Source organism: Otolemur garnettii, unplaced genomic scaffold, assembly GCF_000181295.1.
Source record: "Otolemur garnettii isolate 467f Iridium unplaced genomic scaffold, OtoGar3 scaffold00121, whole genome shotgun sequence".
NCBI classification, from domain to species: domain Eukaryota; kingdom Metazoa; phylum Chordata; class Mammalia; order Primates; family Galagidae; genus Otolemur; species Otolemur garnettii.
The window spans coordinates 807,272-824,771 of NW_003852516.1; the positions used below are offsets into that span (position 1 = coordinate 807,272).

The following is a 17,500-nucleotide window of genomic DNA, read 5'->3' on the forward strand; positions in this document are numbered from 1 at the left end:
TTAGCAGTGGAAATGTTTTGTTTTGAGCTCAAATGGGGTGACATTTAAATTTTTCCTGAATGAGAACTGTCCTTAACCACTGTTTTTGAACACTGAGTAGCTTTGGGAGTTAACTTTTGCCACAGACTTGATAATGTTTCTTAATGAATTTGACTTAAAATTATAAAATAAAACACTGTACTGTAATAAAATCATTTCAACAAAAACTAATATTTAAATTATAAGAATGCCAGGCTGCTTTATACACATCTGTGATGTCAAAGATCAAAACAGAAAATGAGATCTCTATTTACACATAAATTTTTAGGGGACACATTTTCCTGCAGTTTCTTCACTGTTTTTTGGATCTTAATACAAGTGCAAAGAAAACATACGTGAATTTCCAAATCCATTTGACTGCAACTGAAGAGCTTCCTCATCTGTTGGAAATGAATAATCTGGAGCAAATGACATGCTCAAAGGCGAATACCAAGACAAGACAGACAGAAGCTTATAAAGGCCTCACAAGTGGTATTTGGCAGTACTTTGACCTGTGTAAAGACAAACTTGTGAAATCTCATTACAGATCAGCAGTAACAGATAAACATTTCTGATTTTCATATTAGGAAACGCTTAACTTTGAGCTTAAATTGACCAAAATGTTAATTCCTACCCCCCAAATTTTATTTTTTGTCCATTAGTAGATCCATATTAAAAAAAAAATATATATATATAGGGCAGCACCTGTGGCTCAAAGGAGTAGGGTGCTGGTCCCATATGCCAGAGGTGGCAGGTTCAAGCCCAGCCCTGGCCAAAAACTGCAAAAAAAAACAATGTTATATTTTGAGTTTTGGATTTTTTAAATGAAAATTTTGTGAAAATCATTTTCTCACACAAATGCCTAAATAATGTCCCTTGATTTTTGTCTTTTAGCTTGCAAAACCATAAATATTTACTATCTAGAATTCTACAGAAAATGTCCACCCACCCCTCTACTAGAGGAAACTTAAGGGTCCAGGTCTGTCCTGGTTGCCCTTTGATCTGCAGTGCCAAGTGCAGTGGCTCCTTTGGGTAAACAACCTGAAATGGAATCAAATTATCGATATTTCAGGTGTAACCTTACTTCTGCAAATGAAGGTGTTAGAATTGTGATTTCTTAAGTTGAAAAAAATAGGAAAAACATTGATGGAATTATTTCCTGAGTATAGGTGCAGTATAGTGAATTTTATTTTTATTTGTGTGTTTTATATTAATTTTTTACATGTCTTTGTTTTTCCACTAAGACCCTGTAGAAATTTAGGACTATATTCAAATCATCCAAGCCCAGCAGTTTTTATCGTTTCATGTTTCAAAAATTTTTAAAAAGCACTGAAAATTAACAGAAAACAGAAGACTAAATTTCACATTCTCACTAGACAATTTCCACTTGTTCTGACTTGTATGAGTTTTCTACAACATAATCACTCATATTTAAGGTATAGTATAAAAGCAAATGAGCAATTTGTCCATTTCATTGCCTTAGCCTATAGCGGATGAATCAAACTGCCTTTCTTCAAAATTACTGTTCATTTTCTTTGTGAAAGTGACTTGGTCAGTACTGTCCTTGGCAAGTAGGAATATAATCTTCCTTTTTGTTTACTGTCATACAAGGGGAAATTAACAGGTTTGATACACCTCTTTTGGCTTTTTCCTCCCCCAAACACAAAAACCTCTATCCAGTATCACACCAAGAAATTGGAGTTCCTTTAGCTTCAGATTGAGTATCACTTAGGAGGTTCCAGTTTGAAGACCCTGGAAGACTTACTATTTTACATCTTAGCCATATCATAGGTTTTGATGGGGACCCATTTGGCTCGTGGTGCCACATACTTTTGGTTGTTTTTTCTAAACAAGAATTAACATTGCTAATTGTTAGCTGGTTTCTTGTATCACTGCAAAGCCCATGTACAAGGTCTGACAAAGTCATGAACTTATCCTAGAAAAAGTGCTCTATAACCTCACTGCTGAATATCAGTATGGTCACCTTCAAAGTTCTCCCCTTGGGAAGCTGTGCACCAATCCCAGCACCTAATCCACCCTTCAAAGCACTTTTACTAGGATGAGGTTGCGAACTTAACTGTCAGACCCACTACGATAGATAGGTCTGATGCCCATTGTACTAAAGGAGTTCCCAAATTACTTTGAAGGGTGCACAGCTTCCCAAGGGGAGTGCTTCAGAGGTGACTGCAGCGATATTCAGCAATGCAGCACTTTTTCTAGGATGAATTTGCAAATTTAACTGCCAGACCTTGTATTTCAAAATAGCAAAAAATTGCTAGTTTATGATAATGGAATAACAGTTTTTTCATATGTCGTTTTCTTAAAGCATGAATCACATGATTGCTTGCCTAAGATTTTATAAACATGATTTATACCTTTGATTTCCCTAGTTAAGACAGTTCTTTGCCAAACAGATTCCACATTTCCAATAGCTGTCGAGTGATTACAGTGCTTGAGATTTAGTCTCCTTCTGTCTCGTTAGAGACGTTAACTACTACACTAAGTAATTACCTCATCTTCCCACCACCCTCCCCCCAAAACCTGTGTTGTGTCCATGTTGTAGATGTGAATTTTACCATCAGTAGCTCTGTTAGACAAGATCTTTGTATTAAAGATACGCATTTAATACATGATTTTGGCAGTTTATATTGTCAGTGCAAAGGCAGTTGCATGTAGATGGTTAATGAAGGTGACCAACCACTTTATCTGGACGTGAAGAAAGAATTCATGGATTCGCGCTTCCTCAAGTGCACTGTCATTACAGTCAGATGCAAATGTTCTTTATTTTTGAAATAACAGTCCTCCTCCACTAGGCAACAGCAAATAGCTGACTAAGGTATATGAAGCATTTGTACAATATTCTAAAATGAAAAATGTCTCAGACTTGATTCTTGTATGGTAAAATCTCTAAAAACAAGAAAAATCCAAATTATAAGTGCAGTGGACAATCAGAACACTTGAAATTCATGTTTCTTCAAGTTTGAATGAAGCTGTTAAATTTTTAAAAGTAAAAACGCTTAAAGGTACATTGAAGGTAAAGTTTATAGATATGTACAAAGTATAGGTCTATTTATTTGGTACTTTGTTCAATCAGATAAATTTATACTGCATATCAAATGAACCTACAGTCATCTCCAAAAACTACAACCCCTTACAATTAAAAGCAAAACTGAACAAAACAACCTTTAAAGGTTAGACACTGGATGAAAACAGAAAAGGGAACCATTTAAAACCATTTTTAAACATTTTCAAATCTGCTTCTAATCTGTATTGATTTATATATTTGAATAATGACATAAAAGACCTAAGGGGGGTGGATTAACAGTATTGTAGCAGAGTAAAGAATAAACATTCCATCTTTATTTTCTAGCTTTCAGTTTGACAAGGAATACTTAACAGAATCCTGTCCAGGAAAACAGCTATAGTAATGTGCTTTAAAAAAAAAATCTGGCTGCATATGATTCTTAATACATTGTGTGCTGCTGTTACTCTTAAGACTTTTAGCAATAAATGTAGGTTCCAGTCTGGAACTTCTGGTAATAAAAAAATGACCAAAAATTACTTTAAGTTAGAAGTAAAAATGTATCATCTGAGATTTCTTGAAATAGATTGTCAGCTCAAACTCTTTTAAAAAAAAATCTGAAAAAGACTGCCACCCTAGGTTCAAAGAATTGCACTTGAAATGAACCATAAAATGATGTGGCTGATGTTGGTTCATCCACAAGCACATTTAATATAAAACTCTTTACAGTCTTAGCAAGGATGAGTAATTGCAAGGATCTTTTTACTCCATTAACCTCTGGTCTTCTAGTTTGTTTTGTGTTGAATTTTTGTCTAACAAAGATTTTGAAAAAGGTACTCCCATTTTCTCTTTGATTAAATACCAATTACTTAGCTGTATAGTTTTAAAAGGTAATCTACTTGAAATCTTCAAAATCAGTACCAAAAAAGTATACAGCTAATTCTAATTGTTAACTTTTACAAAATGTATATTCCATTCAAATAAAAATAAATAAAAACTTTTTTTTTTTAAATAGTGCGTACAAGGCACAAGAGCTTCTTAGTTTAAATACTGAAGCTGAACATTTTGGCATCAACAGACACACCACTTCAGTTCACCTTAAACTACACTTCCAAACAGCATGCCATTTAGTTCATATTGAACTAAATTTCCAAAAGCACATGATTTTTGTTTAATGATTTGCATAATTCATTCTTAATAGGTATTTGAAGAAAAATATAGTTTAACTCCATAGTTTTGAAGAGAGGACACAAATAATCGATATCACTGGAGGATTATTCTATTAGGAAGTCTCCTTAACAGAAATTCAATATTTTTACTATATTTAATAGAAGAAATAACCTAAAAAGGTATTTTTTTAAAGTCAAACAGGCCAAAGAATACCATGAAACAATCTTCATAATTGTTATGTGAATTTTCCTCCAATTTAATAAGATTAGAAGAAATGACAGTATATTTCTAATAGAATAAAAATATACTGTGTTAGTTTTGACGAAAGATTTTTGGCCAGTTGATTCAGCAGTGAGCTCCAGCTTCAATGTTCACATTTATCTTCCAGCAGGGAACAAAGGCTAGAATTAGATTAGTGTAGAAAAATGGATGGTGATCGTCAACTGTAGGCTACTTGGATTCTGTAATGAATTCAGTTAGAACAGGCCACTCAGTCTGAGGCCAGATTTACATCAGAGGAATAAGAAATGAGATTGACTTTTTAACCTCCACCTTCTTAAAGGTAACAAACATTTTGTGGATAAAGCTTATCGTTATACTGTGACTTGAAATTTCTGAAAGGGTATCTTACTAGTCTCAATTTTCTGACTGAGAATCAGATGAGTAATGGGGCTTTTATGTGATAAACTGTGCTACTCAAACATTTGTGTGAAAACTGGCCCATCAATTTATTCTACGTTTTTGATAGAAGGTATTTTCCCTGTTGATCAACTAACCAGAATTACTTTTAATATTTAATAGGGATTTGTGTTAGTTGTTACAATCTGTGTTTAGTATCCAAATGTGTTACATATTAAGCAAAGCTTGGAGAGAGCTAATTGATTCATACTCTGCATATCCAGCCAAAGGAATATAGACCAACTGACCAATGGCACCTTCCTATGGGAAGCCAGTTCCGTTCATCTAACAGCAGTGATACCTTGAAATGAAACAGAAAACATGAAAATACTGTGTTAACCATAGAAAACACCTACAACTAGCCAAGTCATTCATTCCTTGTTGTAATAACATCCCTCATTTTTAGCTTTTCTATGTTATTAGGCTCACTAGACGTGTTCTGTAGATCAATGCTTATCAAACTTTAATAAACAAGAGAGGATCATATTAAAATGGAAAAAAATGTAGAGTCTGGTTCAGTAGGTTCTGGGTAAGGCCCAAGATTCTGCATTTCTGTCAAGTTTCCAGGTGATGCCAGGGCTTCTGGAGCGGGGCCACAATGGGAGTGACAGGGTTCTATGCTATGTGTGAGCCCCACTGGAGTTTAGGACTGGCAGCTGAGTTGAAAAGGAGATTGCATTTTGAATTTCATGTGCACAAAAGCATGGTATTTTTTACTTACACTGTGTGAGAAGGGGGTTAGGAAAGCTGAATTTAACCTACATTTTAGCACTTGTGTTAATTTCGGCACATTGTAACTACCTGGAAACTGCTGGACTACAGCATGTTTTATGAAAAGGGAACAGATTATTTAATAACAGTTCAAAAAGAGAATTATCAAGATACTGTTTAATATAATTAAATTTGGTACATCAATATCAGACTATTATTCAATATACATGTACGCTGAGTGAATTGCAAACCTGAGGTGTAAAGCAGGTAAAACTTAATTTTAAGAGTCTGGTATTGGCTCGGCGCCTATAGCTCAACCGGCTAAGGCGCCAGCCACGTACACCTAAGGTGGCGGGTTCGAATCCCCAGCCCGGACCCGCCAAACAACAATGACAGCTGCAACCAAAAAATAGCCGGGCGTTGTGGCGGGCGCCTGTGGTCCCAGCTACTTGGGAGGCGGAGGCAGGAGACTCGCTTGAGCCCAGGAGTTGGAGGTTGCTGTGAGCTGTAATGCCACGGCACTCTACCCAGGGGGACAGCTTGAGGCTCCGTCTCAAAAAAAAAAAAAAAAAAAAAGAGTCTGGTATTGATTAGCTACCTTAGGAAATATTTAATTAAAAAAGAAAAACATTTTACTACCGCTGGTTATGTCCACAAAATGGAAATCATAACATCAGAAAACCACTTGGTGTTTTTAGGTCTCTGCAGCTGATTTGTGCTGCCATCTAGTTATTATGACTACTAATGTCCAATATTCAAATGTAATAAAATTGGGTCCCTGTCAGGCTTTTAATTTCCATTTTTTGGTCACTTGTCTATCAAACATTTACTGAGAACCTACTGGGTCTGGTACTGTGCAAGGTGGTACTGGGATAGTGATAAACAAACATGTCGCCAGTCTTGTGTTAAAATACTGGGAAATCTGGATGACTTATATACAAAGTTCCTGTGTAAATACGTAAAATGTCTAACACAGAAAAACTTGTGTTAACACTGACCTCACAAACAACGGTAATCATAGCTAATGATTTGAAATACTGAAAAACTGTGTTTTACAGAATTATGTTCTGGAAAGTACTATTTGTTGTATTGGCTGGTGATTCATATTGGTACATGCATAGTTACAGTCTCAGAATTATTTTCAGAAATTGAATAATGTCTCTTGACTATTTAACCAAAATGATTAGATTTCACTGTCCTAACCACAGTTAGAATCACTCTGATGTCTTGTACTATCGTGTATTCAGAGTTGATCCTGGTTTTCCCAAAGTCAAAACACCAGCAGACGGGCAAATTACCAGATCAATATTTTGCTATTATTACTACATTTTGCTGTGTATAACACGCACCTTTTTGCCCAAATTTTTAAGGGAATAATAAGGATGCATATATATATGTGGATAATACTAATTTTCTTTAAGGCCCTAAAAATAATTCTATTAACTTATGAAATGACAAAATAATTTTCATGTAAAGCTCAATATTTTGGGATTGATCCCTGTCACTTAAAATATTACTATAAAAATGACCTTTTGTCATCAAATTATTTTTATAATTTATCAAGTCAACCTAAATTCTATTACTGAATGAAGCTAGCTCCATGTCCAGAGGGCCCAGTATAATGCGTACACTTCCACAGGTGAGATAAGACATTTTCTAGTATAAATCACTCACTCACACAGTTTTGGAAACTATTTGCACTAAGAACATTGGAAAACTGTTAAAAATATAAAAGATAACAATAAAGGGAAATTTCGTCTTACTTTTATAAAGGATGAATTTATTTTGCTTGAAGAGCTAAGTCTCATTCTCCATGGTTAATGCAGGATTGCTCATACCTAAATGGGAGAACATAATTAGATTTTTGGTTACTTTTGAACACATAGGCAAAGATTTGTTTATTCATCTGTGAATCAACCCCTCCCCCCATATCCCTTTCCCGGTATGCTTTCAAAGATGCCTTGTATATAGCATGGGTGTTTATAAGATGATTATACAGAAATACACATACACACCCCCATACAGTGGTGGCCACAACCAGTAATTCTCACACACACACAATTAGAGATACATACCCGAGAAAGTAGAGGAACAAAACAATGAACGATACATTGAACCTGGCGCTACTCACCTTACACTGACCCTTCCTGAGTTATCTAGCTACCTCATTCTAGTCAGACCAAACTTTGAGCCCTTTTTCATCTCACCTCATTTCTCTCCTTTCACATCATCCTTTAAGCTTTAGAAGTTTCTCATTTCATCCATCAAATTAATAGATAAATTAACATGCAAAACAACAGCACATAAAAGGTTGCTGTGAGCTGTGACGCCATGGCACTCTACCAAGGGTGACAGAGGGAGACTCGGTCTCAAAATTAAAAAAAAAAAAGAAAGAAAGAAACCACTTGTAGCCAGGTGCTGTGCCTAATGCCTATAATCCCAATCCCAGCTACCCAGGAAGCTGAGGCAGGAGGATTGGTTCAGCCCAGGAGTTTGACTTGGAGCAACATAGTGAGAACTCATCTCCAAAAAAAACAAACAAAACAAAACAGTAAAAGAAACCACTTGTGTGTAAATGTCGACTATATATGATGAAACAAGAATCCCTTCTGAAAGAAAAGGGATTGATTTTCCACCCTAACAGTTCCCCCCCGACACACAGGAGACTGATGGGTTCACATGGCAAATCAGCATCATCGATTTTGGCTTAGACGATACTCACCCAATTCAAATTATGAACACTCAAACCATGGGGATCTTTGGAAGGCACATATATTCATTAAAAATAACACTCTTTAAAGAAAGCTTGTATCTTAGGAGAATGTGAGTGATTTGACATTAAATAACAACTAAATGTTTTACTCAGGATCATCTGTTTTTCACTAACACTGAATCCCAGAGATTTGAAACAAACCAGTAAACACTTTAAAATGCAATGGACCAAAATCAGACAGCATGAGAGTTTGAAGGAAGAAAAGACTTAGAAATGAAGGAGGAAAGGTGTGATAAATTTGTTAATCTGGAAATTTTCTGAAAAATAGTGCCTTAATCATGGATCTATGGTTTTTAACTCATTTATATGGACACAACACACATATATGTGTATGTCTGATCACTCCACTTTATTTAATCCTTATCAACCCTAAGAAATGGATATTATTTTAAAGATAAGGAAGCTAAGTCTAAAAGAGCTTAGGTCATTAAAAATACCACACCCTAATAGGTGGGATTTGAAATCAGGTCTAACTTCAAAGCCTTGTTTATTCTTTGCTAGTAAACTATATTGACTTAAGTTACCAAAACATTAAATCAACCACAATAATAAGAAATGCGAGTGGGATATGAAGAAGTCACAAGCAGCTGAAGTTAGGATAATTATACATCACGTTACTTAGATATTCTGGAACTGAATGGAATGTTACAGTAAAAGGCAGAACTACAGAATTTAAAATCCCTTCCTATGGCTATTTTTCAACCTACCATCTGAATTGATGGCATTTTTTCCATTGTTTATGCTTTATATTTTGAATTTATTTCTATCATTTAATGTACAGTGATAAAAATTTAGTTCTTTAAATAGGGAAAAAGTAATGTAGATCCATCTTTCACAAAAATGATCATCTACTGCTAACAGATAATAAAGTACCTTACAACCAAGTTCTTTGGAAATAATTCTAAATTTACAATAGGAGTCTGACTCCAAAGTAATAAAAAATTTGCTTGAGTTCTCTGTACATTCTGGTTATTAGCTCTTTGTCAGATGTAAAGAAAGAATCCCATTACACTGTGGGCAACAGACATGATCAGAAGCTTTTCAACAGAAGTTAGACAAATGGCCATGAACATGAAAAAATGCTGAACATCACTGATCATCAGAGATATCACCTTACCCCTGTGAGAATGGCTTTTATTAAAAGGCCCAAACAATAAAAGCTGGTGTGGATGCAGAGAGAAAGGAATGCTTATACATTGCTGGTGGGACTGCAAGTTAGTACAACATCTTTGGAAACCGTATGGTGACCGCCTCAAAAAACTAAAAGTAGACCTACCATTTGATCAAGCAATCCCACTACTGGGTATTTACCCAAAGTGAAAAAAAAATCAATTTATCAAAAAGACACATGCACTTGAATGTTTGTTGCAGCACAATTCACAATCACAAAGATGTGGAATCCGCCCAAGTTCCCATTAATTCATGGAGTGGTATATGTGTACCATGGAGTACTACTACTCACCCATAAAAAGCATGAGATAATGCCTTTTGTAACAATCTGTATGGAACTCCATTCTCCTAACTGGAGTTTGGAGAATCAAGAAGGGAAAAACAAATACCACATGTCCTCACCATTAAGTTGAACTAATCAATGAACGAACACACATGTGCACAGAGCAAAGTAAAACTCAGTGGAAATCAGGTAGAGGGGTCAGGGGAGAAGGGTATAGGTAAAATCCAACCTTATGGGTACAGTGAACACTATTTGGGTGATGGGCACACTTACAGCCATGACTCAAGCACTACAAAAGCAATCTATATAACCAAAAACATCTGTACCCCCTTAATACTTCAAAATTTTTTTAAGTTAAAAAAAAAAGAAATAGAAATTCTATAGGTAACATAATGGAATTTTTTCCCCACTTTCACCTTTTAAAAGTAAACTCCATCAAAAGATAGCCAGACAAGCACAAGCACGCCCTTACCAGCTTTGCATTTTCCTGGGTTTGTGCCGCTCTCTGTCCAAGACTGAGAATCAGTAAGAAGGTGACTCTGGGACTCTCTCAATGGCTTTGCAGGAAATTGATGGTTTTCAGGACTGAAAAATAATGATAATTACAACCTATCTTTTGATAGTATTGTCAAGCATTTTTCAAACTATGGAACCCAAAGATTTGTGATACAACACGACTGTAGAAAGCACTCAAGATAATATGGCTCGGCTCGGCGCCTATAGCTCAGCTGGCTAAGGCGCCAGCCACATACACCCAAGGTGGCAGGTTCGAATCCCCAGCCCGGGCCCGCCAAACAACAATGACGGCTGCAACCAAAAAATAGCCGGGCGTTGTGGCGGGCGCCTGTGGTCCCAGCTACTTGGGAGGCGGAGGCAGGAGACTCGCTTGAGCCCAGGAGTTGGAGGTTGCTGTGAACTGTAATGCCATGGCACTCTACCCAGGAGGACAGCTTGAGGCTCTGTCTCAAAAAAAAAAAAAAAAAAAAAAAAAGATAATATGGCTCACAATGAGAAAAGGAGTCTTTCCTCAGCCTCTTCTTTCCTCCTATTACAACTAGATGACAACTTCTAACTCTGGCAAATCTTCAATTTTAAGATAGCGAATCGTCTTCAGCCTCAGAATTTAGAAATGGAATCTAGTTAGAACTTAGTAAGAACATTTTATTATCAATTTTATTTTTTAAGTCATATTCTACTTATTGCAAATAACAATGATTTCTCATTTATTGTATAAGAGTAGTATAAGTTTGGTTTAAAATAAGTTTAAGTGCCAATTTTAAAGAAACATGTTAAAGAAAAATATTAATTTTGTTAAATGGTATATGGATTTGGAAAAAGACACGAAGCTAACAGTAGGAAGACAAATACGAGAAGAACTGGCCTAGAGTTTCTGAAGTGGCCTACATGGTCTTGAACAAAGAATTCTTTACCTTCCTCTACAAAACTGAAAAAGCAAATTGGAGGACTCTCTTGCAGGACTGTTAAAAAACATCTGAGATTATCGGGTATTACACACTCGAATCTTCAATTTGGGGGTCAAAGAGTCTTGAAAGAAAAAATTCCTTTAAAATGTAGGTAGAAATGTTATATATTGACATATTGGATGGTATAAAAAATACGCATAAAATATTTCACTTAGGAAAAAGGTGACGGTTTAGAATACTCTGAAATAGTCATTATTATGTAATACTGTTCAAGAGAAAATTACTTAAAATTCTTTCAAGAAAAATTTCATACATTTTACTTTAATCATAGCTTTTTTTGAATTTAAGGATATGCTTTTATTCCTTAATAATAACTTCATATCCAAAATTTTTAAATATTTCAATTTTGTGCAGATTTAACAACTCCTTATTAAAATTTTGGAAGCAAATCTTATTTAAAAAGCATGTCTGTTCATATTAAAAGATCTTTCACTTTTTTTCCCTGTAGAAAACATCATGAGATGGTATTTTACTTTAATTCTTATTATTCCTCCACAGTTATTAATAGGAACAGCATACTAACTAGGGCCTGGTTTAGGGACTCTCTGCAGATTAATTACTGCTAACAGGACTCCAACAAACAGCAGCAAACACTATATTTACTGAGTACCTGTTACATCCATAAACAAAATAAAATTTTATTTCATTTCTCATAAAAATTTCACGATTACTGAGAAAGAATGATAAGTTATATACCTGTGTGTGCATGTGTGTATGTATACACATTATATGTATATATATAAAATAAGTCAGGTGTCAAGAGCTATAATAATTGTAAAATATAAAGCAGTCTGACCAGAAGCAGAGGAGTAGGTGGCTATTTTACAAAGGGTTATCGAAGACAGCCTCTCTTAGGTTACACCTGAGCAAAAAGAGACAGCTGAGAGAAGGCAGAGAGCACCCCAAAATCTGGAGGAAGAGTGGTGAGGAGAGAACTGGCAAGTAGGGAGACACTGATTAAAGAACACGGCTGGTATATCTGAGGGCCAGCAGGGTCTGGGTGTCCGGGATTGTGAGTGGCGCAACGGTGGTAGAGAATGACATCAGAGAGCTGTCTGGGCCAAATCAGATGGTCTCGTGATGATGGTCAGACCGTACATCTGCTTTTATTCTGAGGAAGATGGGAAACCAATAGAATTTTCAGCAGAAGAGTGAGACGATCTGCCTTACATTCGTGGCGGAGAGTAGCCTGCAGGACAGCAAGACTGAACTGAGAAGGTCAGTTAGGCAATGACTGAAATCGTCCACGTGAGGAGGGATGACGGCTGGACCAGGGAAGCGGCCGTGGAGGTGGTAGGAAAGTATTCATATTATAGATGTATCTGCAAATGCAGTAAACACCAGGTATTTACTTGTGTTTAAGTCTTTTGGGTGACCCAGGTGCTGTCCTAAACACCAGGGAGGAAGAGGTCACTAAAACTGATACGTGGAAGGACTGAGGAGAACTGGAGCAAGACTAGCCACAGAAATTCTGTAGGAGCTAAACAAGAGAATTTTGTAGGAAAAGAAAAGAGGGAGTTTGATGGAAGTGTCTTGGATTGTGTATGAAAACACATTGTACCCCCAAAGTGCATCAATGTACACAGTTACCATTCAATAAAAAAAAATAAATAAATAAAAGGAGACCAAACTACAGACAAAAAAAAAAAGAAAAGAGGCTTTCAAAATCTCATCATTTTAAGAAAAAGGAAGAGAGGCCCAGTGAGCTTATTTGACTTCTTCAAGATCATCTAGCTGGGTAACAACGCCAGAACAGAGATTTCTCCCAAACCCCATGGCACCCTTAGTAGGAGAAATATTATCTCTAAAACCCAAATATTCTTAAACTACAAAAATCAGTTAACAGGGGCAAAAAATATTATGGTAAACTATGATTAAATTTTATAGAAGCTTGAAAACATTCTAAATAATTTATCAGAACTAGATTTTTCCGCAATGAGGTATAAGAGAAACCATTCACATTTAGCTCTGTAGAATTTTCTAGGCCAAACTCTTAGGATATGACGTGGTTTTAAAAAACCTTCTGATATCTTTGAATATCCCTGTGAAATACATCTGGCTCCTTCACTGATAGTCTGGCCTGCACATAGCTCACTCTAGGGATGGGGTAGCAAATAGGTTTTGTCTCTTTTATAATTTTGGAATGGCTGCCAGGAACACTCTCTTTAGAAGGATTTGGGGGTTACTCAAGTCTCCACAGGAAAAAGTGCTGAGTTCAATAAGAAATATACACTGAATGGGAGGGATATTGGTGTGGGTCCTTGTATGTGGCACTGCAGCATGCAAGGAAATGTCTAAAATTTAAGGAAGAATGACATTATAGTTAGGCTTTTGCTACTGGCTTCCATTGAAAGATTAGAGGTATGGTCATATACAAATAAATCTGGCATAAAGACACAAAAATTGGACTCTTATACCATTGAAAATTCATATCTGGCAATTTAAAAGCTTAAGTAGTTCTTCCTTTTGCCAGTTAGTAGCAAATTCAGAATGAAATTTCAGGTCTTTGCTGTCCTCAAATTCTTGATAGAATGAAAACAGAACAAATCTGAAGCTGGATCAAAAGTCTCCAGACAATGAATCTCCAGGACCCACTTCCCTTCCCTCTCCACAGACATGGCTCAGATGGTGGTAAGAGGCCTTGCAATAGCACTATTGCTGATGGATTGTCAAGCTGGTGTCTGGGGTTCCATTTGATCTTCACAGTCCTGATCTAGGGAAGTTCTTCTGGCCTCTATACTAGTTATCACGAAGAGGATGTCAAGAGTCAGAGGGGAAATCTGTCCTGTTTACACGAGCACTGGGAACTAATTTGGAGTTACACGTCTTTCTTTTAAGCATGACATTTAAAAGATAGTAATATATTTCAGGCAATCAAAACACATACTGCAAATTAATACCTTTTACCTCCCACCTAGACTAGTAACAGAATATTACAAACATAATTCAAACTCCTTCCCCGTGTATCCCTTCTCATTCCAAGTGGAAACCATTGTATTAATAGTAAATTATCATATGTTCTTATAGTTTTTTTAAGGAACATATAACCAAAGGATATCAGAGATAAAATACAGTATTTAAAAATAAAATGAAAATATATATATATATGAGATTACTTTTTAGCTGCTGAATTCAGTCCCGCAGGAGTAGATGGTTGTTCAGGATCCTGGTTAACAAGGCAAGTTGGAAAGGAGCAGCCATCACCTAGACTATAATTAAAATTAAAACTTATAATTGAAGCATAAAAAAGACAACAGAGTGAAATCCTATTAAAATGCTGATGTTTGAAAGCAGAACATTTGATATTATAGGCAAAATGTGTATCAGATATCGGCTTCAATATAGTTGTTTATGTTTAGGAAAATGATAAGTTAATTCATTTCCACATTGACGTAACAGTGAATCATAAAATGATACTTTAAAATGTAGGAGTCCCTATCCAGAATTACAGAGCTATGGCACTGGAGGCTTTTCCTAACATTTTGTTGGATTATTTTCATTAGTTTGAAGCCTGAAAAATTTCACAACAAGGTACCTCGAAAAAACGGGTAGCAACCAGTACTTCTTCTCATCACCAAAAACTTGTCGCATGTTTTTACTGAAACCCAAGCTGAATCCATTCTTATCTGTTCCATGTCGAAATACTGGACTTCTGAATGCCTCTAAAAAAAGATTGTAAAACAATCACATGAGTAAAGAACCTATTAACTAGTAATCCCTAAGATTTAGCAATAATTGAATTAAGTGAGGAAACTCTGAAAAGCAGTGGTTAGCGTACCTCGGTTGGGTACTTAAGTACTTTATTAACAACCCTGAAATACAGTTGTCTGGTCTGCTTTAAAATATCATATAAGTATATCTGTTTTAATTCTTAAACAACTTTTTTATTATTATGGAAAATTAGAAAATGCAAAGTAGCAAATTAAAACTTTATATCTCATAGGTCTTTTGATTAATAGATAAATAGGTGGATGGATAAACAGAGAGAAATAAAAATCTACATTTTTTAACCAAAACGAGACTATACTTTATATATAGTCTACACCCTGTGCTTTTAATCAATAAACTCCATTTGCTAATTTCACTGACATTTTATCTCATCTAATCATAAAATTGTTCCAGCTGACTAAAAAAATGTACTTTAAAGCTACTTTGTCCAAACCAGGATCTGATCCAGAGCCAGAGGCTGCAGCTGGTTGAGTTCACTCTGCACATGAAAGCTGATGTTCAGAGAGGCCCTGGGACTGGCCTAAGGTCACATGTCAAATAAACGACACAGGGAGACTTGTGCCAGGCCTTCAGTGTTCTCTCTATAACTCTACTTGTTCTTCTTGAATAACACTGAAATGCAAAATCTAAAATTTTTGGATGAAATATATGAACAAAGAAGTGTAATGATTTTTGTCCACCATTTAAAAAAGAAAAATCTAACTAGCAGAGCCAGGTACTAGGGAAAATGTGGCAATTTGCAAAATCCTCAGTATGTGTCATCCTAGGATATATGGCTTTTTGCATGACATTTTTATAATCATAGGACCATGCTGTCCAGAGGAAGTCCCTTCCATGCTACAAGTTACATCTAGAAGTTTCTAGAAGTAAAAAGCTTCCAGAAATAATTCATTTAATTTTAATGAATTATAATTTAATTGCCCAACATATAATTTGAAATGAGATACTTTGCTTAGTAATTATATTATTATACCAGTATTTTCACCCTGATGATATTTGTAGTAATAAGATTTCACCAGAATGCTAAAAATTAGCTTTAACTGACTACCTACTATAATTAATCTTCACTATATATTATAATCATCGAATCTCACAGCTTGGCAGGCCCGTTATATAAGGATTTATAAGTTTGGCTGCTTTCCCAAACTCCTAACCTTAGCTGGGAAACTCTACACAACAGAGTCCCTGCTTATTTTTCAAACCTCCTAATATATTTCTTATTCTTTAGCTTTCTATGCTCTTATAACATAAAAAGTTTCTCAAATATTCCTATTTTTTCTCCTCTTTTCCTGTAGGACTTTTTGTTTTTAACTGAGGTGAAATTCACAGAACAAAAAATTAGCCTTTGAAAGCATTCAGTGGTACTTAATATATTCACAACTTTGTGCAGCTGCCACCTACATCAAGTTCCTAAATATTTTCATCATCCCCAAAGAAACTCCCCAGTAAGCTGTCACTCCCAACTTCCCATTCTCCTCATCCCTGGCAACCACTGATATGATTTTTTTAAGCAATCCACCTATTTCTATGTATTTTATGTAACTGGGAATCATATAATGAATGATCTTCCGTGATCGGCTTCTTTCACTCAGCGAGTCTTCAAGGCTCCTACATGGTACAGCTTATGTCAGTACTTTGCTCCTTAATACCCCACTGCAGTTTTGCCATATTCCCTCCATTCTTTGATGAACATTTGGGTTATTTCCACCTTCTGACTAGCAAGAATGGTCGTTGAACAGTGGGATACAAGTATCGTTTGAGTTTCTGATTTTAATTATTTGGGGTATAAACATAGGCCTGAAACTGCTGGCTCACATGGATACTATGTTTAACTTGGTAGAGAACTGCCAAACTGATTTTCAGTGTTTCATATTCCCCCCAGCAATGTATGAGGGTTGCAATTTCTCTGCCTCCTCATCAACCCTTGTTTCTGTTTCTTTGTTGTGTCTATCTAGTGAGTATAAAGAGGAACCTCACTGTGGTTTTAATTTGCATTTCCCAATGATGTTGAAAACACTGTTCTGTGATTAATGACCATTTGTATATTTTCTTTATTTTTAAACATCTATTCAAACCCCTTGCTGATTTTTTAATTGGGTTGTTTGTGTGTTTATTGTTAACTCATAAGATTTCTTGGCTCGGCATCTGTGGCTCAAGTGGCTAAGGCGCCAGCCATGTACACCCAAGGTGGTAGGTTCGAATCCAGCCCAGGCCTGCCAAACAACAATGACAGCTGCAACCAAAAAATAGCCAGGCGTTGTGGCCGGCGCCTGTGGTCCCAGCTACTGGGGAGGCTGAGGCAGGAGACTCGCTTGAGCCCAGGAGTTGGAGGTTGCTGTGAACTATGATGCCACGGCACTCTACCCAGGGGGACAGCTTGAGGCTCCTGTCTCAGAAAAAAAAAAAGATTTCTTTGCATATTCAGTATATTCTCATTCTACAGACTATCTTACTACTTTCTT

The 17,500-nt window shown here is 36.0% G+C and overlaps 1 protein-coding gene across 3 annotated transcripts in view; it reads right to left on the reverse strand.

Moving 5' to 3' along the window:
* Positions 1-4,983: 4,983 nt before the first annotated feature.
* ZDHHC2 (zinc finger DHHC-type containing 2) overlaps positions 4,984-17,500 on the reverse strand; it is a 56,252-nt gene continuing 43,735 nt past the window's right edge. For all 3 annotated transcript variants that reach the window (XM_023517804.1, XM_023517805.1, XM_003797652.3), the window contains 5 exons: positions 14,845-14,971; positions 14,426-14,518; positions 10,298-10,410; positions 7,363-7,437; positions 4,984-5,189 (listed from right to left, as the gene is read on the reverse strand). In XM_023517804.1, the coding sequence (XP_023373572.1) occupies positions 7,397-7,437; positions 10,298-10,410; positions 14,426-14,518; positions 14,845-14,971 (374 nt within the window). In that variant the 3' untranslated portion in view covers positions 4,984-5,189; positions 7,363-7,396. The remainder of the gene's footprint in view (positions 5,190-7,362; positions 7,438-10,297; positions 10,411-14,425; positions 14,519-14,844; positions 14,972-17,500) is intronic.